Source organism: Dermacentor variabilis, chromosome 10 (genome assembly GCF_050947875.1).
Source record: "Dermacentor variabilis isolate Ectoservices chromosome 10, ASM5094787v1, whole genome shotgun sequence".
Classification (NCBI taxonomy): Eukaryota; Metazoa; Arthropoda; class Arachnida; order Ixodida; family Ixodidae; genus Dermacentor; species Dermacentor variabilis.
In genome coordinates, this window is record NC_134577.1 from 119673262 (window position 1) to 119697474 (window position 24213).

The 24213-nt window shown below is 45.5% G+C and overlaps 1 protein-coding gene across 2 annotated transcripts in view; it reads left to right on the plus strand.

Moving 5' to 3' along the window:
* Positions 1-24213, plus strand: part of LOC142560923 (arrestin domain-containing protein 3-like) — a 273574-nt gene that overhangs the window by 241972 nt on the left and 7389 nt on the right. Inside the window, exons 7-8 of one of the 2 annotated variants that reach the window (XM_075673346.1) lie at positions 3518-3632; positions 18309-18567. In XM_075673346.1, the coding sequence (XP_075529461.1) occupies positions 3518-3632; positions 18309-18562 (369 nt within the window). In that variant the 3' untranslated portion in view covers positions 18563-18567. Of the gene's footprint in view, positions 1-3517; positions 3633-18308; positions 20530-24213 lie in introns of those variants that run through there. The other variant, XM_075673345.1, reaches the window with a different exon arrangement.

Consider the following 24213-nt stretch of genomic DNA (forward strand, 5'->3'; position numbering starts at 1 on the left):
GTAGAAATTGAGGAGCAGCTAAATAGAGAAGAAATAGGGGTGTATGTGGTTACAGAAGCGCACCTTAGAGACTCGAACGAGCCGCCAGTGATAGAGAATTATGTTTGGGAAGGATGCAACAGAACTTAGTCGGAAAGACAGGTAGGGGGAATTTCAATGCTCATCCATCAGGGAGCCAAATGGAAAAGAGTGAATTCAAAACTTCAAGAGCATCTTTGGTTATCCTGTAGAATGAGTGGAAAGAAATATGGCTGAGCGTAACGTATTTGTGGACTAGAAATAATTCCAGAGAAAAGATTCAATAGTTAGTGAAGTACCCAAATGCTGATATTAGGGGTTTCGGAAATGATGAAGAAATTGTCATATTAGGTGTCATGAATGCCCACATACAGAATTTATATCGCTATACTGACAACAACGCGAAGCTAATGCTTGATCGTTGTAAGCAACTTAATCACTTTATTCTGAATACAGGGCCTAAGTGTGATGGGCAGATCACGTAGGAAGTGGGAAACCGGCAATCGACCATTGATTACTGTCTGATGACAAAAGCGATTCACGAAAAGCTGAAAGATATGGTCATTTACGAGGAAGGGTACAGCTGCATATAGGAAGTGACCATAAACACATCATTTTGAAAATGGGATATGTAGTTGGGAAAGAGAGCAAGAAGCACGAAATCGTCAGTCCAAAGTTGAACGCTGAACAAATTATAAATATAGTCACAAGAGTCGAGGAAGAACATGGCAAATTGCAAAACAAAGAGTGGTAATGTAGTGAGCTACTAAGTATAATAACGACAGAAATGCAGAAGGAGCAGCAACACGCTCGTTGGAAAAGAAAAAAGAAACCGAAAATGTGGTGGAACAGAGAGATACGAGAAGCGATCGCGGAACGACAGAAAGGATGCAAGAAAAAGAAAGCAGTGAGAAAAGCGCAGTTACCGCAGGATAAATTAGCCAGAAAATGGGAAATACAGCGGGAGAAAACTGCTATGGTGCAAATACTTGTCGAAACAAAGATAAAAGGGTAAAGTGAGTGTTGGTTGTCAGAAAGACGTGAGAAAAAGAAGACCGCACCTATAATATTTTGGAACCACATAAAGTTATCAGGCAGGAAGTCTGGCACAATATAACATATCTTAGAATAAAATGGAAACAAGCAGGAAGGGAACTCGGCACTAAACTATATCCGAAAAATAGTAGCCGAATCTTTCCAAGGCGATGAAAAGGTTGTATTTGAGGGAAAAAGAGCATGAGAGAGAACCAGATAGAAAAGGAGCTGGTGCTGAGAAATTTCAACTCAAAGAAAGCCGAAAAGAAATTCCTAAGTGCACAACCACAGAGTTTGACGAGGTTCCTGTTAGGCTGATTCATGAACTAAGACCAAAAAGTAAGAAAGCTCTGCTGAAAAGAGTTGAAAAAGCTTTAAGAGTTAGACGAATACCAGACAGTTGGCGATAAATTAGAATGATTTTAATATATAAAGATAAAGGGGAGAAAGATATAATTTACTCACATAGACCGTGTACCATTACATCGGTAATATACAGATTAGCAACGCAGACAATTGAAATAAAGCTGCAAGCATGCGCAGAGAAAAATGGCATTTGGGGAGAACTTCGAACTTGCTTCAGAATAGGTCGGCGTCTGGATGATAACTTACTTGTCCTTCCCCAGTCTATTGAAATATCCAGAGTAGAAAAGAGGCCGTTATATGGGACCTTTTCAGACATTACTGGAGCGCATGACAACGTAGACCGCAACATATTGTGGAATATTATGGAAGGGGAAGGCTTGGGTGACGATTGTATACAGCTTTTGAGAGACATTTACCTGGAAACTAATGTTCGTGTTGAATGGGAAGGGATGAGGAGCGAGGAGAAATTTCATATCAACAAGGCGGTGTGGCAGGGGTGCCCTTTACCTCCACTGCTGTTCCTAATGGTGAGGATGGAAATGGCACGAGAGGGAAGTAATATCGCGTCTAATCTCTCGTACAACGGGCAGGCACAGCAGTACTGCAGCAGCTTTCAGGTTTTTTTTTTTTTGTGGACGATATTGTGTTGCTGACTAACGAGCAAAGTGATGTGCAACGTCTGGCTGATATCTGTGGCGAAGAAGGTGAGCATTTAAGATTGAAATTTAGCGCAAAAAATCGGGTGTTATGGGATTCAATGAAAACAACGAAAACAGACAGTGGCAATGCAGGGCCTGGAAATACCTCGGGTAAAAGAATGTAAATACCTTGGTATATGGATAAACGAAGGCAATAGATATATAGAAACACAGGAAAAATCAATAACAGTAAAGGGGAAGAGAAATGCAGCCATTATGAAACAAAGAGCGCTATGGGCATACAATAGGTACGAGGTACTTCTGGGTATGTGGAAATGTGTAATGGTTCGAAGACTTACATTAGGAAATGCGGTTGTTTGTTTCCGATTAGGAGTACAATCAGGACTCGATGGCAACCAAAGGTCAGTTGTACGCCTCGCATTGGGCGCTCATAGGAAAGCTACAAATGAAGCTGTGCAGGGTGATGTGTGTTGGAGAAATCTTGAAGTAAGGGAAGCTCAGAGTAAAATTGATTATGAAAAACGGCTGGGGAATATTGAAGAAAGTGAATGGGCAGAGACAATGTTCAGGTATTTGTACAGGTAAAGACATTGATTCACAGTGCAGGAAAATAACTAAGAAGCTAACCAGCAAATATACGACTAGTATGATGAGCAACATGGCAACAAAGAACGCCAAGTGGAAAATCATACATGCTGAGATATTCTCATGGGTGGCGACAATGGAAGAGAAACGTGCTATGAATATCTACTTAAGAGGAAAAATCGAAATCGGGAAAGAAACATGTCATTTTGTCACATGGGGCACCACCTGCACAAATGAAGACGATGGTGGATAAGTTTTTGTTCGTCTCCTTGAAAAGGTTCTTGTCGCTTGTGCGAATGCTTACGCTAAATGATAGCGCAAGAAAGGGTGCGCTTACTCGAAATTGTATTTTCCCCGCTTGGTAATGTGCGATAGCGCAGCGGTTTTGAAATTTTCTGCGTGTAGCACGTGACAACGAAAACGCGAGAACTACTTTCGGAGTTTTGAACCCTGAGAGATTCGAGGAGATGCGGGAACGCCAAATTACTTCAAAACCGGCCTAGAAGTCCTACCACACCTATAGTCACCACAATACCGCCACAATAGTCGGCATAACGAATGCTTAAATAACCCAGTTTTGAAGAATTACTGTAATATGTGTTCACTTGAGCTTGTGAGCTGTAAACGATGTGTGTAAAAAATTTAGCTTTAAAGTGTGCCACATTTAGGGGGATCACTTCGGGGAACAGTTCGTTATATTGAGTTTTCAACAGTGCTGGCTCTAGATCTGTGAGTTGAAACCACGTATGGTATGCATCGTTATACCTTGCATACCTTGTACTTCCGTTAACTATGTAACTTTTCTTATTAGATAGTCAATTCGAAGTGCTTATTTGTTCTGATTGTACTTACAGGTATGGGTGGAGATGGAAAAGTCTGGCGATGACCTGGTGATGAACTTTCCCATCACTATTGCCACCTGTCCATTCAGGATTCCCAATTCTAAGCAGGAGCCCTGCATCGACTATGGTATGGCTGTTTTTTGTAGCCGATTTATCAAAAATAAGGCAATATGTGTGACAAAACACTCTGTGAGCAAAGACAGAAGGAAATGGTTGGGCTTGAAAACGAGATAAAACCCCAACGCTTCATCAAAGTAAACCTTTGCATTGTAGTAGTGACACTGCAAACCATTAATACACCTGACGCGCACAGTATTTCTCGGTATCTGGCGACACCTAAATTTAAGGGAGTGAACAAAGAATTCGAAGCAATCAATGCGCTTTCAACTTATTCGCAGCAATGTACTGTAAGTTCTTCGATAGCTCTTACAGCGATAGGCATGTCCTCGCGTTTGATCGAATACACTCCAGTTCTTTTCTTCCACCAAATAGCCGAAGCGTGTAGGACAAAAACGTTTTTGCAGTAATTTCTTTCAACGAATAATGGACGCTCACCTTACTTTAGCTACAAAGAGTAATGTCAGTAAATAAATGAACGTACGAACGAACGAATGAAAAAAATGAGTCTTTACTCGCATAAGATGATCTGAAGCCTCATTGTGGAGAAGGAAAGACAAACATGCTGAAACTGATAATGGCCCGCAAGCCTAATTTGGCGACAAATCTAAACAGTGCGATTAGCGCAGTGCGTGCGTCACGTATGCAGTGTTCGACCATTCGTTAAAAGGCTGCGCCCTGCAGAGGCAAGCTCTTGTCCTGGATAACGCGTGTTTCACGACGAAGTCCAACTCGGCAAGGGATAACCCACTGTCTGCGCCGGAGCACTGCACGGGCCCACTGTTTCCGCCTGGGCCCTGTTCGTGTCCGTCATACAAAGGCCAGGCCCGACGCGAACCCATCGCTTCAAGCTCGAGCCCAACTCATGCTCTAAGGCAGCGAGCCTTGTCCCGGCTCGGACACGCTAAATCTTGCTTTACTCAGCCCTGCCCGGCCGTTCGGGCCAGCCCAGGCCCTTGCAATGCTTTATTCTGGGCCTGAAAGTGTTCGCAAAAGCCTACAATGAACATTGGGTAACATTATGAACCATCTGTCCGATAGGATGTTCATCACTTGTCATATCTATCCTTTCTTGTGAAGATTCTTCCCAAAAAGTTGGAGTGCGTAAGTCTTCTCTTATGCGACTACTACTTATTGATAGCACATTTGAGTGGGTCACAGTTTGCATCATTGGGCCCTCGAGTTCAATGTTGACCAAGGACGGCCAGCATGTGCTTCATCTATTCTGCAGCATTCCCTGACGCCATTTCGGTACACTATATGGACTCAGTAACGGCTGGTTTTAACGTTTCCTCGTTTTTATGTTATACGACATCTCGCCCGATGAAGGGAAAAAGTGCATATGTGAAGGAGCACCATACTTCCAGGTGTAATAGGATGGTGGAACGGTTGATAGAACGTGTGTATACCTTACGGTCATGGTACCGAAATTCTCGCAAAAGCACCGAAATTCGTTCATCTTTATCTCGCTATCTTATTTTTGCGCGCCGTGACGTACCGCAAACAAGTCCCTATATTTCAGCTTATATGTGGACAAGCGTGAGGACCCATGATATTACTGAAAGGAGTCCTGTACAAGAGCCGGGCTCAGAACACATGTCAAAACTACATGCCCATATGTCAGTGACCGAAGAAACAAGTTAGTGTGTGCTTTAAAGTTAGAACACCATAATTTTTTCAAAGGAAAGAAGGCCCAAAGTGTACTAGGTCTGGAACAATTCGATAACAAACACATGCCGTCAAAGTGACTAATTGTATTCAGTGGAAAGAAAGGTGGCCATTAGGTGGGTGTTACTCTTAAAACACATTTTTTGGCCTTTGAGCCATCAAATTCCATGTGTCATCATTATCAGCATAAAGTTATTCCATATTGGTGGAGCAGCAGGCCAGAGACATGACCTTTCGGTAACCTCTGCTTTCGCTGGCATTAAACTTTCCACTCTATCTCTACTTCACATTGCCATGCAGCATTGGTATGGATAGCGCGAACCACTGGCCATGTTTAAAATTTCATAGTTGTTTTCACGTGGAGTATTCGGAAACTCAAGCTATCTTACTAAGCTCTAAATGAAAATATGCAATGAGAATCGAAGGCATTCGAGCGTCTGGTGCCCTTGATGAAAATCAAGTGCCTGAGCTCCAAGAACACTTACAATATTGCAAAGACAGTATTCTGGGAGGTTACTGTCAAGAGTACACTCTTGAACTGTTGCCTCAAACTAACCACTTGAGAGCCCACCAGCACGCTGCAGTATCCTTTGGCTTTGAAAGCGAAGCTGGGTTTGCGCGCTCTCCCGGAACATTGTTGAGAATGTGTGGCGCCAAAAAGGCGACTTTTTCACTGATTTGTTTGCGTGGTTTTTTTAGATTGCGGCTATCCTATATAGCAACTGGATCGCTGCCTCTCTTTTATCGTCTGTTTTTGCTGAATCACATGAGTCTGCGCCATCTCTAACAACTTTTAGCAATATTTAGCAATATTTAGCAACTGGGCTTAAGAAAAAGTGTGAGCACCCATCGATCTAGCAATCGAATGTGCGCTGTGCTTCACCGCTGGTGCGCGTTTCTTCTTAAACATCTGCAAATTAAAAAAGAACAGTTACTAAGTTGCGTTGAAAACATACGCCACATTGAGCGACATCGTGTTACACGGACCACCATGTTGCTTCACATATTGCTACTTTCTCTATACAATAATACAAACTAAGTATGCAAATACAGATTTGTACTTAGTAAGCACAAAGCTATCTTTGCCTGGTTACGTGTGCGAGAATGACGTGAAAAAGTTACAATTATCTCAAGGGCGAAATTATTACCTCGGATTTTTTTGAAGCAAACAATGGCTGCTGCGTTTGGTAAAGTTAGCAGCGCCACACTAAAGAGCTAATTCTAAAAGCCGCGGGAAACTGTCATATTCAATAAACTACGATTATACACAGAGGATTGTGTATTCTGAAGCCTCGAGTGCAAGTGACCAGTCAGTGTTAAATGATGTTTTTTTCTGAGTTCCGTGCCTGGAGGGATCTTGGCAACTAACAGCTCATTATATGAAGACAGTCTCGATGACCTTCATTAATAAGACAACATTCTTGCATTTTTGTTATGGTTTCAGCGGGACCAAAATCGCAAATGTAGACAAGTTTAAATGCCTCGGGGTAACTTTTCCTCATAATATGAAGTGGTTGAACCACACAGAACGCATTCACTTGAACGCACTTCGCTAACTAGCATATTTAAAACCAACGTTAAAGGGCGCTACTAAGGATTTCAAACTTACTGCATAGAAAACACTAATCACCTAGGCCAATTTCGGAGTATGCTTCTATTGTCGGATCTCCCTACTCACAAATTGCCGCCCACAAATTAGAATGTCCGCGAAAGAAAGCGCAAAAATTTATATATAACAGATATTGTCGCGCGCTTATGCCACGCGCTTGGGCCACTTGCTCCCAGAAGACGAGGACGGGCTCGCTCACGAGCTTGCGCCTTGGCCTTTTGTCGGTGCTGCGCTGCCCCTTCGATCGCTCGGACTTTAACGGTCTCTTTTAGAAGTCACCTGTCAATTAAACGTGACATTTTTCTGGTGGAGGTTCGGGGTATGCTCGACCCATGCAGCAGACCCCTCCCAGCTGCAGGAACGCTAGACCGATACCGAAGCTCGCGCCAGTGCACGGCGTCAGCCGGAGAATCTAGGGATTGGACACCGAATTTGAGCCTTTACCTGCGAGGACAACGACAACGTCGGCAGGTATGGATGCTACATCCGGTACTACCACACAAACTCGGCGACGTCTGCGACAGTACCTCATTATTACACGCTGCAAAAACCGTGCGTACCAAGTCCCTTCCATGGCGACCTTCTTGAAGACGATGAAGAATGGCTGGCGGACTTCCAGTGCGTAGCGAAGTTCAGTGGATGGGATGACGACTCGAAACCCCGGAACGTCTATTTTAGCCGTTTGGATGGCGCTGGCATGTGGTTCCAGAACCGCGAAGATGTCCTGACATCACATGATTTCTGTCGCAGTCTCTTGGACACCTACGCCAGCTCCGATCGCCTGGAACGAGCCGAATAGTCCCTCGAGTCTCGCTTTCAGAAACCTAATGAGAGTGTGGCTATGTACGTGGAAGACATGGTGCGTCTCTTCAGGCGAGCTGACCTAATGATGCCGGAAGACAAGAAGCTGCGTCACTTGATACGAGGCGGGAAAGAGCAGCTTTTTCGTGGATGCGTTCTCAGTGCGTGCGGAGTTTCTCACTGAACCCGTCACCATAGAGAAGGCTCTGCACCAGCACTCGCACCAGTACGATCGGCAAGTGAATCTCTCCTCTGCTGCCAGTTGCCTAGGAGCTCTCACGACTGACGTCGAATTGCTTCGCGTTCGCATTCACTGCTTTGTGAATTCAAGGGCTGCTTCGCTGCATCGTTTAAAGTCAGTCAGACGCCGATCACACAGCACAGGATAATTACTTGCGACGATGCACGTCCCCAGCAGCCGTATCGTGATTCGCAGAAAGAACGCAAAGCAATTCAGCAAATCAAGGAGATGATTGGCGATGTCGTCATCCAACCTCGAAACAGCCCGTGGTCGCCACCGGTTGTCCGAGTAAAGAAGGACGGCACTCTCCCCTTCTGTGTCGATTATAGAAAACTCAACAATGTCGCATAGATGACTCTTTCGACCAGCTACGGCGAACGAAGTATTTTTCCTCCCTTGACTTGAAGAGTGGGTACTGGCAGATTGAGGTAGACGAGCGTCATCGGGAGAAAACAGGCTTTGTCACTCCCAATGAACTTTACAAGTTGCCAGTACTTGCTTTGGGGTTGTGCTCTGCTCCTGCAACTTTCCAGCGGATGATGGACACTGTGCTAGCCGACCTAAAATGTCAAATACGTCTCTTGCCTATCTCAATGATGTGGTCGTATTTTCAGGCATGCAGCTTCTCTGGACATCTTAAGCGCCTGCGGCAAGTTCTCGCGGCAATCCGATTGGCCAACCTCACCTTACAGCCTCAGGAATGTCACTTTGTTGTGAAGAACTAAAGTTCCTTGGACATGTCGTGAATGTGGAAGGCGTCCGTCCCGATCTCGAGAAAACTGACTCTGTAGCTGCTTTCCCGACTCCTGCCTAAAAAAAAAGGCGTTCGACGTTTCCTGGGACTGTGCGCATGCTACCGTCGCTTTATATGCAATACTTCTAAAATCGCTGAACCACTTTCTCATGTCACTAGAGACGACACGCCGTTCATCTAGAGCTCTGAACAGGAAGCGAATTTTACTGAGTTTCGACACCGCCTGGGATTGCCCCCTTTTCTTGGGCATTTCGACGAGGAAGCCGAAACGGAAATTCATATCGACGTCAGCAACGTCGGTCTGGATGCAGTGCTCTTAAGCGGCTGGAGTACGGCGATAGGGTCATAGCTGACGCCAGTCGCGCCCTGTCATGACCGGAGTTCAATTACACCATCACTGAGAAAGAACATCTTGCTGTGGTATGGACACTTGCAAAGTTCCGACCTTATCTCTATGGCCGCCCATTCCGGGTCGTGACGTGTCATCACTCCTTATGCTGGCTGGGAAACCTAAGAGACCATTCTGTATGACTGGCAAGGTATTCCTGCAGGCTTGCGCCTGCAGGAATACGACATGACCATTGTGTACAAGTCAGGCTGCAGACACGACGATGCCGACACATTGCCGCGCGCGCGTGTTGAGCCTGCCGATCAACACACCGAAGATGAGAGCGCTTTTCTCGACACCATAGGCGAGGCAAACGTATGTACTCAGCAGCGAGCAGATTGTAAATTGCCACCTATCGTTGTACATCTAAAACGCCTCAACGTACGTCTGCCCCGACAAATTGCTCGCGGACTGTGTACGTTTTGTTTGCGACAGGGAATGTTATTAAAGAATAATTCTGCTCCCAGCAACAAAACCTATCTTCTGGTCGTACACGCAGAGCTTCGTAACGAAATCCTGTTCACATGTCACGATGAACCTGCGTCTGGGCACTTGCATTTCACTCGAACTCTGGCTGGGGTATGGAAATCGTACTACTGGCCTAAACTCCCCAGTCGTGTTGGAATATACGTCCAAGCCTGCCGTGAATGCCTGCGGCGAAAGCCACCCAATGTGAAACCTGCGGGATTGCTGCATCATATCCAGCCTCCTCGAGGGCCCTTCGATCAAGTCGGCATGGACCTCCTGGGCCCGTTTCCGTTGGCTACTTCCGGAAAGAAATGGGTCATCATCGCCACAGACTATTTAACCTGCTATGCTGAAACAAAGGCTCTTCCCAAAAGTACCGCTTCTGAGGTTGCACAGTTTTTCGTACAGAACGTCATGCTATGTCATGGCGTCCTAACCTCTGTCATGACAGATCGAGGGGCGGCGTTTACGGCAAGGCCGCTTGAATTTTCGTCATGTGACTTACACCACGCACTGAAAGGCCACTGCATATCATCAGCAAGCAAATGGCTTGGCCGAAAGCCTTAAAAAAACCGCGATCGACAAGCTGTCCATGTAGTTCATAGACGTGGAGCACAAAACGTGGGACGAGGTACTACCGTACGTCACGTTTGCGTACAGCACCGTTACGCAAGAGACCGCACGCTTCACACCGTTTTCTCTTGTTTACGGTCGTGAAGTTCGGACGATGTTAGAAGCATGTTACCATGTGACAATTCTCACAGTCTTGATGAATGCACTGAGCGTTTTGTGCAACCTGTCAAGGAAGCACGCCAACTGGTTCGCGTGAAGAGTGTTCTGACGCGCGACACTGCAACCTCCGCCGCCGACAAGTTGACTACCAACCGTGTGATTAAGCGTTAGCTTGGACCCCGTCCGTCGTAAAGGCGGCTCGGAGAAGCTTCTTAGCCGGTACTTCGGCCCTTGCAAAGTGCCTCGGCGACTGAGTGACCTCAATTATGAAGTTGTTCCGGATGGCGCTCAGCCAGCACGACCCGGACAAACGCGGCCCGAGATTGTGCACGTCGTGCGGTTAAAACCACATCACACAGCATAATAGTCATGGTTTTCGGACCATTGCGTTTGTCCTGGGACAAGTCTCTCTGCCCGTCAACGATTTATTCAGCATCGAATCGATGCTCTTCTGGGAGGAGGCGTAATGCCACGTACTTGTGCCACGCGCTTGGGCCACTTGCTCAGAGAAGAGGACAAGGAAGGGCGGGCTCAAGAGCTCGCGCCTTGGCCTTTTGTCGGCGCTGCGCTGCCCCTTCGACGGTTCGGACCTTAACGGCCTCTTTTAGAAGTCGCCTGTTAATTGAACGTGACAATATGACCATCACATTTCGCCTTCATTACATGCCCATGGCTTATTGCTTGACATTTGCATACAGATGTATGTGTGAATGCCTTATCACTTTGTATAAGATCATATATGGGTCATTGTTACGGCACCGGTTTCATCTGTGAAGTGCCCCGCCCGCGCAAGTCGAAACACTAACCACCTTAACGTTGTTTCATTCCAGCCATGCTTGAATAGTTTAAAAATTTCATTTTCCCCATCAACGGTAGAACTCTGGAATGGTCGTGACCGCTTGCTTCAGCAGTTACCTCCCGCACAATTTGCGAAAGAAATCAAGCATCATATTGCCACTATGCGTCACGAGCCAGCGCTGAGAAAGGAGTGACTGGAACGCGCGCTCGGCAAGAGGTGGGCGCTGAAGAAGAAGTAGATGCTGAGGAAGCCGGCTTGAGTTTTTGTACGCCATCTTGTACAGCTGTCTGTCTCGTCGACGCCGGGTACATCTTCAATCGCCCTAGGCCTTTCGCCATATCTGGGCCTTTGTGAATCCGCGAATGACTGATTAGTGGAAAGACCTGCTTGCGCACTGTTTTTTTCTTGTACACTTCAATACGTGCTTTTAAAATGCAATATTGTTTTGCTGTTTTGTTATGACCTACGCGTAAATGTAACATCCTCTTCTGTTCCTTGCACACTGATGCACTTTTGTGTGCTTGCCAATGGATGCTATGTTACGCGGCCAACTTCTCTACCCACCCCTGTTATATCTCGCACTCAGACTGCAGTATATGTATATATAAAAATAAGACCTGCGTCTAGTGAGCGCTATGTCACACATAATTTAGCAGGGTAAAGTTGTAGGTCACTTGGTGAGACATTGTAAATGTTACCGCTACAACCACGGGACGGAGGGAGATGACCAACAGAAGGTGCTACTTGCAACTGAATGTTTATTGAAGAACCGCCTGGCTTTTATAACGGATGACTCACGTGGCCCGACAACTAATAGTAACCAGGATGATGTAAAGACCGACAAAAAAATTTAAGATTGCAGAATCTTCTCGGAAGAATAAAACCGATCGCATACACGTGGAAGCGAAAAAGCTGAAAGTGAGCAACACGAATGATAAGCGTAACGCATGAACAAGCTAACCCCAAGATGAGAAACCTGAAAGGCGACGAAACTGCATGTGCAAACGATGACACACAAAAAAAGAAAAACATGCATAGAAGAATGCAACAAAGGATTCACATGGCAAGAAACCCCAGTTTATTTGTCAAGACAGAAACTGAAGGGGAAAACTAGAATGCAATTTATGAACGCATGATTTTAAACGCGCAGATCTCTGGCAAGCAGAAGCTAAAGCCCTCGTTATCACCTTAGAATGGGAAGAGGCGAAAGGTAACAAGGCTGTTTTCAGCCTTGGTTGGAAAGCCCAACACGCATGACCTTGACTAAAATAAAACACAGCTTGAAGTCTAAAAACTGAATTAAATGATATTATGTAAGCTGGAAATTGAATGGTTGAAATTGAATGATTTTGTGGAGACATGTATGCGGTCATTTTTAATTTTTCTAGAAGATTATGCTTTCCTGGTTGTTTTTTTTGTTGGTCTTTACTTCATCCTGGTTACTATTGGTTGTCGGGTTACACGTGTCATCGTTTATAAAAGCCATCCTGTTCATGAATAAAAATTCAGTTGCAACACATCCCTTTGTTGTCGTCTCACTCCCTCCCGTGTCTGTAGCGGTTTTATTCACAATGTCACACATCATCTTCAGATATTATTTATTTTCACTTTAGTTTTATAGCAGAGAATCGGAGTACAAAAGTACAAACAATGGCATTGCAGGAAAACCACATGTTTATGGCGCCGACAACGTTTATGGATTAGAAAGACATGTCCCGTGAAAACTGGCAGGATGATATAAAATAAGTCAATTGAATCGAATGTGGAGGAGGATAAATGCTTGCGACCCTTTATACGCGATGCCTCACCACTTCAAGTGCACACGAGAGCTGGAAAAATGTCAACATTGTACTTCTTCATAAGAAGGAAGACGTAAAGGAATTTGAAGAATTATAGGCCAATGGGCTTGTTTTCAGTATTGTCTGAAATATTCAAGATAATTTTCAGTAGAGTCAGAGAAACACTTGTATCAACCAATGAATTAGGCACGCTTCAGGAAAGGATATCCTACAATGGACCACATCCACGTCATCAATCAGGCAAATGAGAAATCTGCGGACTGCAGTCAACTTTGTCTGTTGATTTCTTGCACTATGAAAAGGCGTTTAATTTAGTAAAGGTACCAGCAGTCATGGAGTCATTGCGAAAGAAAGCAGTACAGGAGCCATATTTGAATGTAACAGTGAAATCAGTTTACCTGCCACAATCACCTACCTACCTATCTACCTACCTACCTTCAACAAGCTGTCGGTAAGACTGCAGATAAAGGCTCTAGTTACGCAGCTTGACGAGCGCACAACCCCTAATTAAATATATTTTCGCATCGGCGCGATACAGTGCACACCATTACCACCGATTCATTACGTAAGATTTAAAATAAACCAGGACCAAACAAACGCAAAATTAATCAGCAAAGTATAGCATTTCATAAGAGAATAATTTTGTTCATATGTAATAATCAAGAGAACGCACACGTTTCACGTAGCTCACGATACTTGCAAGCAAGAATATCAAAGTAGTTGGCATGTTTCGAAATATCCACTAAGATTGCACAGCTACGTTGTTCTTACAAGGAAAGTAGAAAATTACCTATCAAGAAAGCGGTCCGGCAAGGAAACACGATCTCTCCAATGGTATCGACTACTTGATTAGAAAAAAAAAGTATTCAAGTTGGAAAGGCTTAGGAGTGAGGATTAACGCCAAATTTCTCAACGTTCGGTTTGCAGACGACATGATCCTGGTCGGCAAGACTGGGGATAAATTTCGAGAAATCATTGAAGCCCTTAACCGAGAAGGTGTAAGATTAGAAGACAGATGTAATGTCCAATAGCCTGGTAAGCCAACGAGAATTCATTAGCGCCAGTCAGCCCTTAGAGTATGTGCAAGAGCACATTTACCAAGGCCCCTCCCTCACAAGGGATCCTGGTCATGAGAAGGAAATCTGCAGAGGAATAAAAAAAATTGCAGTGGCATTTCACTTTTCGAACATAGGTTACGCGCAAGCGTGCGAAAGCCGCAAACATACAGTGAGCACCACGGGGTCGAAGCACAAACGGAAAGAGCGCGAACGCGGTCGCAGACGCTGCATTGATCTCGACAGCGCGACACCTCGTGTGCCGCAGGGAAAGCACATGCTGCTACACATGCAAAGAAGAGACGCCGCGAACATGCACAGCGAGCACAGCGGCGTCGAATCAGAAACGGGAAGGGCACGGCTATTGGCCTCCCCACCTCTAGGCGCCTTCCTCCTCCCGCGCTTGCTTCCCTCGCAGCGACGAATCTCGCCGATCTGAGAGATGGGGCACCTATGCTTGCACGTAAAATCTGTCGGCGTGGATACGACAGGCATTACAAAATCCTTACTGGGAGCGTCCGACTATCGATGAAAAGTTTACAATCATCGCATTCTGTCGGCGCTGACATACAGTGCAGAAACTTGCAGGTTGACAAAGAAGCTCGAGAACACGTTAAGGGATAGCGCAAAAAGCGATGGAACGAAAAATATTAGGCGCAACGTTAAGACATAAGAAGAGAGTGGTGGGGATCAGAAAGCAAACGTGGATAGCCGCTATTGTAGTTTACAGTAAGAGGAGTATTTGAACTTTACAGGTCATGTATTGGGTAGCACCGATAATAGATGGAATAGAGTTGCAGAATGGGTGCCAAGGCAAGGGAAGCGGAACTGAGGACAGGAGAAAATTAGATAGAGTGGTGGAAATAAGAACTTTCCATGCGCAAGTTGGAATTGGCTAGGGTACGACATGGGTAATTGGAGACCGCTGGGAGAGGCCTTCGTCGTCCAGTAAACCTAAAAATATTCTGATGATGATCATTGCATTGAATTTACTGTTTCTCTCACTTTCTTTTGGTGACTCCTGGCTGTCTTTTAATGATTCTGTGTCTGGTTGCCAACTGTCTTGACCTCCTGATACATTATGTGTTCATGCTTTTGAGGGCAATATATTTTCACATTTTATCCGGTCATTTATATCCAGCAATGTTCCTTAGCCATTCTTCAAAACGAAATTTCCTCTGGTCGTACCTGAATTAAAAAGAAGCCCAACGTATGTCTCCCTGAACTACATCATTTCTTGTTTTACCGTCAGCGCCCAAGGCCAACCGTGCTACTGACGTTTTCTTAACTTTCTATGCTGTCTGATGTCTGATTTTAATTACAGAATGAAATTTCCAGACGTTTATGTTAGTTATGTCACTCTATTGCAGTTTGTACGCACCACCTCATATGTACTGAAGCACCAAAGTCCTCTAGGTTTTGTTATTGCTGCCTTCCGCTTCTCCTTCATTCCTTGATTATCTATATAGATGCTAGAGTAAGTGTTTCCTTTGTATATTGTTAGATACGGGACCGTTTCTCCGTACGTTCTCCAGGGCCCTGGACCCCGAAGTTCGTCAAACGAGGCTCGACACCAGTACCCTGCAGGTTCTTTCAGCGTTCCTCATGGCCAGCGAATTGAGTTCACCGGCCATTCCGAACTTCCGGGGCGACGACGAGCTGTGAGATACGGAACCGTTTCCTGAGCCTACTTCGATTTCACCAGACCACATCGAATCGCACCACAGCTAATTAAGGAGCGCAGAAGCAGGGATACCACACTGCTGAGGCGTGGCACATGCAAACAAGTTGGCGGCCCCCACTTCGTGTGCCGCGGGTGGAGCTATTCACTGCTTGACTCTTCCCGAAAGTGAAGCGAGAGCCTGGCACTGTTACGGGTAAAGTGGGTCCCGAAGCAAGACGGCTGTAATGCGCCGTGAAAACCTGGCGGCGTCGCCCCCATCCATCTATTGTGACGGCGCATTGCAAGTCAGCAAGGCAAGACCGCAGGGAGAAGTAAGCCCTCGCCGATTGGCCGAAAATGGCGTCACCTGAGCGGGCTCTCGCATTGGCCGAACGTAACGTGTCTTCGAGACACCGAAGGGCTTAAAAGACGCAGACTGGGAGCAGCAAAAGAGGATTCCTAGAGCATTCCTTGACTCATCTCTTTCGAGCTTCTTGCCACGGGCGGCAGCGTCCAAGTTGCTGCCGGCCCGTAATGACTCTAAGACTGTTAATTGACTCTCACTGTAAATAATGTAAATAAACATTCCAAGTTTTTCATCCCAATAAGTCCTCCTCAACTCTTACAATATGCATACACTAAGGTGTTTGCATTGCTTCACGATGACTATGGGGGGAATGGCTGCCAAGTTGACACTACATCGTCGCCTGTGTCTTCGTCAAAGATCGTTTAAGATTTTAGTGGAGAAAAGCAGCGGAATATGTTTATTTAAATAACACGGTAGTAGTACCAGATGAAATCCCAGTATAGCTAATCAAAGAGCTGGGTCCGAAGAGCATGTCACAGCTGACTAGTGCCATAGGCATGGGATTAAAGCGAAGGTCAAATCGAAGCTTCCAGCCCCTTCTCCCTGGTGCAAAATGCCTGTAGTTTGGCTATAAATCGCGGCAGTCAAGCAGCAACCGGTTTCCTTGTGCGGTAGAGTTCAAATTACGTGCAAGATGCATCCTGAACGTCCCCGCGATGCCTAATTGAGCTGTAATATTAGGACGAGGTATCACTGTAATTCAATCCCTACAATTTCTTACTGAATAATCATTTGATATGGTCGTACGTTTTGATCCGTTACCGGTAATTAGGGATGCTTTCCATGCAGTCATGTTCGGTTCACGTGGTGCATTAAAGTTACGTTAGTAGTGTAGGAGGGAACCATGCGCAACCCATGCCCATTGAGTCATACGCTCTGGCGCAGTATGCTTTAGGGCGTGTTCTCGTGCGCGCCTTATTTGTCCCCGTTGATTGAGAAGAACTGCAGACGCGACTTTTCCATTACAAAAGTAGTTGATCCATGCGCATGCCCCGCTAAACAGAGAAATGTCTCACTCCGGCCTTGAAAGGTCCACGAGAGTTTCTTCTAGACAGCAATCTAATGAATAACATTTGTATTGTACGCTTCTGTGAACTGTGCAAATTTCGTGTTAAGACATAATTACTAGCCTAACAAAACATACACTATAGGAAGAACACGGGACTACGGTAAATTTCAACTGAATTCATTACTTGAACAAGCAACCATATGTGTATATATACATAAAGCATCGGCTGAACGCCTGCGCACTCGAAGCACGTTATCACTGTACACTTTAATCAAGACCATGCGCCGGCCTACTCTTTCGCATATAATCACGTTCCCTGTCTGACAGTGCCAAAGGAGGACTGCTAATGAAGGCGTCTGCTTCTTTTACAATAGTTAAAGCTTCGAAGATTTCCCTATCTTCTTGCGTTGGGATGTTAATGCGTATAAGCTTGCTTGTGTAAGTAACAAATTCAGTTTAAGCCTAGCATGGTCCCGTGTTCTTTCTTTAGTCCCTGTCTTGTTACTCTAGTAATCACGTCTTATTATGCACGTTATCAACTAGCCCGCAACTTTCTGCATTAATTGAATTTTGGACGCCAAAACTGCTGACTGCTTCAAAAATGAGCTTCGTACCTTCTGCATGTAATACTGTTTTTATTGTACAGTGCACATGAACTCTTCCTCAGGGGAGGGGGGGAAGGAGTGGGCACATATCAGTCGCTTTTCGTGGTTTGATTTGATTTTGTTTGTAGTTACTTTGGTACATTTAGTACGTTTGTGATGTCTGTGTGCATGCTTTCCGACTTTGTGTTGAGGCAGGAGGCTGTAATGTAGCTTATTGCTTTGCAGGTAATAAGCAAGGAAGGCGAAAATTCCGGAATAACTCACCTAGGATGTGTGCAGATAGACAGAACGCTTCACGCACGAGCCTCGTACTGCAGACAGGCCCCACTGTCGCGCTACTTTCTGGATATAAACAAGAAATTATGGGGTTTTACGTGCCAAAACCACTATCCGATTCTGAGGCACGCCGTAATGGGGGTATCCGGAATAATTTGGACGACCTGGAGTTCTGTAACGCGCACCTAATACCCTCAGGATAGGTTGCGTGCTCTGGTGGCGCCGCCTTAGAGTCGGCGCATACCAAGTCGCACGTGTGCTCGAAAGCAATTTGAGGGTAGAGAGAGACCGGCACATACCCACTGGTACATACCCACTCGAAAGGCCTATATCTTTAGAGAGCGCAACATTCAGGATCGGCCTAAAATTTTGGTGAGATAGCTATACAGCCGGATATAAATATGGCCTGAATCCTATTCACATTATTATCCTTCACTTCCTCTCCTCCGCAGCCGTGTGCTGCGACCACGTGGAAGGAGGAATGTACATCGGTCCCGAGTTCCAGCTGGGTCAAGTTTACGACGGCTCGATGGGTGTCGAAGAGGGCGAGACAGTTGTGCTGTACAGGCCAGTGTACGTGTCCATACGGAACCCGACCCGCGGTAGCAGCACCTCCAATGCTGGTGGCGGCAGCGCGTCCTCCGCAGGAGGGCAGCACCAACCTGGAAGCGACGACCCGCCGCAACGACAGCTCGCCACGGCGTAACGCTTGTAGGTCAGCCAACGGGGCTATTCCAATGTGCCGCACGTGAAAATGCCTTTCTCTGCATTTAGCTTCGAAGCCTGTTTCACGTTAGCCGGGGCCGGCCTTACATAGTGCATTCCCTGAAGTGCACGACGTCGGCAAACCAGACTTTCCCAACAGAGATGGCACTGCCGCGCGCGCATAGCGAAGCTTCGTAATAAAAAGAAAAGAATACCAGCATACATTAACATAGTAATTTCAGTTACTACTTATTTCGGCACTATTCACTACCTTGATATAACTGCTGTTGGTAACGATATGGTTGGCAACATTACTAAAAAAAATCATGGGCACTTGGTTGTCCCACGTGTATAAATGCGAAAGCATTGTCACGTCTCTCTGATGGCGCCTCGGCATCGTTCGCCTACTTGCGTCCAAAGGACCCGGGCGCAGCTACTGAGGTCGAAGGTTCGGAGGGCACGACACCGACTGATAGCGACGCGCGGAGCTAGAGTTGACGGCAGCTGATGCAATCTTTACTCGCGGCAAACGGACGAGCTTGTTTGCAGTTGTTACCCTCGTATTCAAAAATGCATCTTAACTTGAAGTGACACTGTGGACAACTGGTTTACTTGTACCTTGACAGAAGCTCCACAATGTCAACTTCCAGCTCTTCGCTTAACAAGTCAGCTACGTGTATAGTCACATGTTCAGCTACGAAATTTAGTGGCGTGTTGTATCTGCAAGGAACCAAGCGGCCCAGGCGGCGCGCGCCTCCCGTTGATCGGCTTTGACCACGTGACTTTTCGTGCCATCTCCGAGGACGCTGCCGAATTTTCTGCCTAATGAGCCATTTAATGCTTTCACATTAACAAATAAAGTGCTCTCTGTTGCTAATAGGTCTGAACTGTCAATTCCAAGCACAGCACCAGCGGATACAAAGATCATAGCCGCCAACACATGTATCAGACCCAAACTAGAATACGCCAGGAATGATACGAAAATGTGTTATAGGCAGTGCATCCTGTGGTGCTAACTGCACTTAGAATTAGTAGCTGGGACCCATCACTAACAGTGAATGCCTTGTTTAGTCAGTAATGTTACGAATTCTATCCTTACCAACAGCACTTCTGCAGTAACCGCAATTACATTTCTTTAAGATAGTATGAATTAGTAAAATGGAGCAAGCGTGTATAGTAGGTAAAGTTTAACAAAATGTGAAAATATGTGTGGCACCAATGCTGCTAATTCGGCGTACTGTGTACTCCCTGGCACTAATATTCGCGTTGCAATGAAAAGAACTGCATTTGTGCACCGTTTATCTGTCAGTCTTCTGGTGGCACCTTTATAGCGACAATGCTGCGCTGCTTTTATACTTTGAGGCTTTATTCAAATATTATCTTTACATGTATTTTGTCGACTTTTATAAACTCCGGCTTGCCTTTAAAGGGGCCGTGCAATATCTTTTAAAGCTTGTACAGTTCAGTATTGCAAGAATATTCCTTCGGCGCTATACCGTAAAGCTATTCCAATCTTTTCTATTCCAATTCTGCAATCAACTCTCCGTGAATGGTCAAAAACTTTTCGGCCTACCCCCACTTCACATGTCTGCCATGCCACGTCACGAAAACCGCGATAACTTCCCATTTGATATGGCGTGTACACGCTTACGGTGCATGAACAGGGCGAACAAAAGAAAAACAATTATTTCCGATTTGACGCCTTTTCTCCATTAGCCCGCTGCTAATGGTCAGAAGCTTTCGGGCTACGCCCACTTCGCCTGTGTGAAAGCGACGTCACAAAACCGCGAAATCTCACTGCGTCAAAGCGGCGTGTACGCGTTAAAGATGCATTAATATGCCGAAAAAAAAAAGATTTTGAATAGCCAGAGATCGCCCCGTCCGTAAGGAATGGAAGATGGCTGCCCGCCGATCGCTCAGGCAATGACTGCTCGCACCTGTCGGAGAGCATCGATTTATTTGCGTATAAAAAAAACTTTTTACGTGGCAGTATCACGGTATCGAGCCCTTTAAGCTCTGCCGACGACATCGCTCTGCCCACTCTTTTTTGAGGAGCCGTTTTAACGGCATTCCTAAACTGCTGTTGCACGTCGACGAGATTTTTGCGCAGCCTCCGCGAGAGGACCTATCACAGGATGCCGGCACAAACCTCCTCCTCCCGTTGTCTATTTTCACAATGCTGGCTCGGCCCTATCTAAACCCTCTCCATTTTAGCGTGCTCCTCGCCTCTTGTCAGCCAATTAGATAAGAAAAACCGCTCAATGTAGGCGATGTTATTCATAATCATATATTGTCCCTTAAAGACCCTTTTCACTTTATTACATAGGGATAGGGGGGGCGATGGCATCAATAAGCATTAAGGTCATTATTGTACAATGGTTAACTTAGTCATACCATGGTAAACAAAAGAACAGTACAACTGGTAGCACAACTGGCAGTACAACTGACAGCACAACTGGCGGTATAACAGAGCACTACAGAAGGTAGACTTAAGAGTAACAGCGCAGTGGTGGTAGGTTAGGGATTTAGAAAACATGACAATAGGTGCCTAAATTGATCTGAGTCACTTTCATTTACTATATCCTCGTTTTGAAAGCATACAAAATTGAACTCCTATAAATGAGGCGAGCGTTCGATTGTTTGATTGGGCTGTTCAGACAACGCTGCGGGTCGCCGCCTCATGCTTGCGTATGCGCTTACGTAAATTTGATGTCAGTAATTGGAATAGCTTTTCGTTATCGGGCTCCTTGTTGGACACGTCACGACGGAAGACAGACGGGAAAAGTTGCACACACTGCGATAAGCCAAATGCTAATCGTCGGAGTCTCTTTTTTCTTGAGCGTCCGATGTGTATCGATACAGGGCCATTACTCTGGACAATTTAGGAAAGGAAAAGCTGGTAGCTAAACGAGTTAGTTCAAAACTGCAACTACGGACGACGAAACAGAGAATTCGAACAAGCTGCCCGCCCTATACGAAAATAAAAGCCAAGCATCTTCCATAGAGAAAGGAACATAGCAATCGAGGGATATGAAAAGCTTTGTAAGGGTGAGGTTACCAGCGTACAGTCCCCATGAAATTTGACGATGTGCGCTAAATTTTGGTGACGCGCACATCTCTGACGATGCGCACTCTCGTCCGTGGTCTCAGGTACAAAGGAGTGTCTATTTGCCTGATAAGGTAGTCCAAACAATAGACTACTCATTACCGTTTCGTGGTACATCCGTAGCACTTACGCTTGCGGCGTTTGGAACTGTGTGGCACTTGTGTCTTCTCATGACGCGGGCAATACCGTGGGCTCTCAGCGCCGCGATCAGCTCATCATGGGTATTTACAGACGGAGATAACACATGCACATTTAGATGTCGCGCGTTTCACGGAATCGCCGCGGGTTACAAAATGTCGGAATGCTGACTGGCCGAAGGACACTGTAGCTTCTATGGCACTTCGTTTTAGAGCGCAGCCTAGCGTCGGCGTAACCGAGCGAACGAGGACAACAGCGAAAGATGAAAGAGTGAACGCGGAGCAGGAGGTGAAAGACGACGAGAGTGAGGACACCGTAAGCGGGAAAGCGAAGGGTGAGGGTACAGAGCAATCATAAGGCGGAAAACGCAGCAGGAGGGTATGGAGAAAGCGTAAAAACAATAGCCTAGTGCCGCTCAAGACATGCTCTGCGGTGACGATCACTACGATCTCGCGCCAGAGAAGCACGCGTCGTCTGTTCACTGATGACGTCATCTATAAGGCACGCGGTGAGCGCGTCCACCGATAGCATATATGAAATCAAAGTGCTGCATGAGCGGAGTTATGTTAACGGTGGCTGCTGTGAATCGACTCACGCGTTACCCACTCGCTGCCTCTCGCGATTTCCCGATTAGCGAGGCAGTCGCGCCAGACTTCGCTCCCTTTACAACGTGTCGCACGAGACGGATTGTCAGCGCCAGCCAATGTATCGCGATATGAAAGCACCTATAGAGTGCGCTCATATTTCGCATTAGGAAGTACCGTACCGTGAACGCCACTTTTATGTATTGGGTATGTTTGTAGCCTTTTATTGTGGGCGAGTTACAGAGGTAGTGCTACTGTGTATACACCCGTGGAGCCACTGGTCGCCGTAATGTTGAGCGTGTATATATATATATATATATATATATATATATATATATATATATAATATATATATAAAATTCAATCAGAAGTTCTGTAGGTCCGCTGCATAGGTAGATTTAGAAACAAAGGTGCACACTTACGAAAATTGCATCTTTAATGTTTTTAACGTTTCGGCCGTGGCACGGCCGAAACGGTAAATACATTAAAGATGCAAATTTCGCAAGTGTGCACCTTCGTTTCTAAAACTATATATATATACATACATACATACATACATACATACATACATACATACATACATACATACATACATACATACATACATACATACATACATACATACATACATACATACATACATACATACATACATATATATATGTTTCCTAGTAAAGCCCTGGGAGTGTTAACCAGTGCCACCACTCACAGACCTTTGCGGTGGATGAGGAACATCCTTTCTACCGCAGGTGCCACCAGAAGGTGGTCTTTTTGAGTGAAGGCAACCGGTCAATAAACCCACACTTGCAACCTGAAGGCATCAGTGCTGCCGGATTCGTGGCCCTCGTTATGTAATGAACAAGAAGAAAGGAGATTTCCCGAGGAGCCCAATTTGTATTAATCATATCATCAGAAGCCAACAAACACTGACACGAAGGACAACATAGGGGAAATTACTTGTGCCTAATAAATGAAAGAAACTATAAATTAATGGAAATGAATGTGGATGAAAAAACAACTTGACGCAGGTAAGAGGCGATCCCACAACCTTCGCATGCGAAGCTTGTGGGATTGTTGGGGGATTAGAACGTTCTACGATCATCACTCATAGAGGCAAATCGACGAATATAGTATTATGATTTTGCTTTCTTCAGTTAACGGTTCAGTTTCTTTCTAACTTATTTAAACCCTTTGGAGATGTCAGGGTCGTGAGTATTTAAAGAGTCATTGACTAATTTGTATTTGTGTTGAATACGCTTGTATGGTTGATTTGCGGATTCATTTCTAGCTTCCTTAATGTGTGACCACAGGGGCCGAAGCATATTTTACATGTTATATTTGCTTCGAAGGATGCCTAACCGGTGAACCATTAGAGTTACAGAAAGGGTGCCAAGAGAAGGGAAACGCAGTCGAGGACCGCAGAAAACTAGGTGGCGCGATGAAATGAGGAAATCTCAGACGCAAATTGGAGTGAGTTGGCGCAGGACAGGAACAATTGGAGATCGCAGGGAGAGGCCTTCGTACTGCAGTGGACATAAATATAGGCTGATGACAACGATGATATTTGTTTTACTTTTAACACAGATGCATCATATGATGCTGTATGATTTTTTTTCAGCATAAACGTTAGACCAATTTGTGCTGGAAATTAAGCATTGAAATACCCATATACTGCGATTATTTATGACTCGCCTGAAGTCACGTCTGCTATTTGTTGTCACAGGAAATGGCAACGCGACAAGAAACGACAGGTGATCATTTGTGTCTTCACTGAGCACTCCAGAACATGTCTCGTCTTTCGTGGCAGAAGTAAAATATAAATAA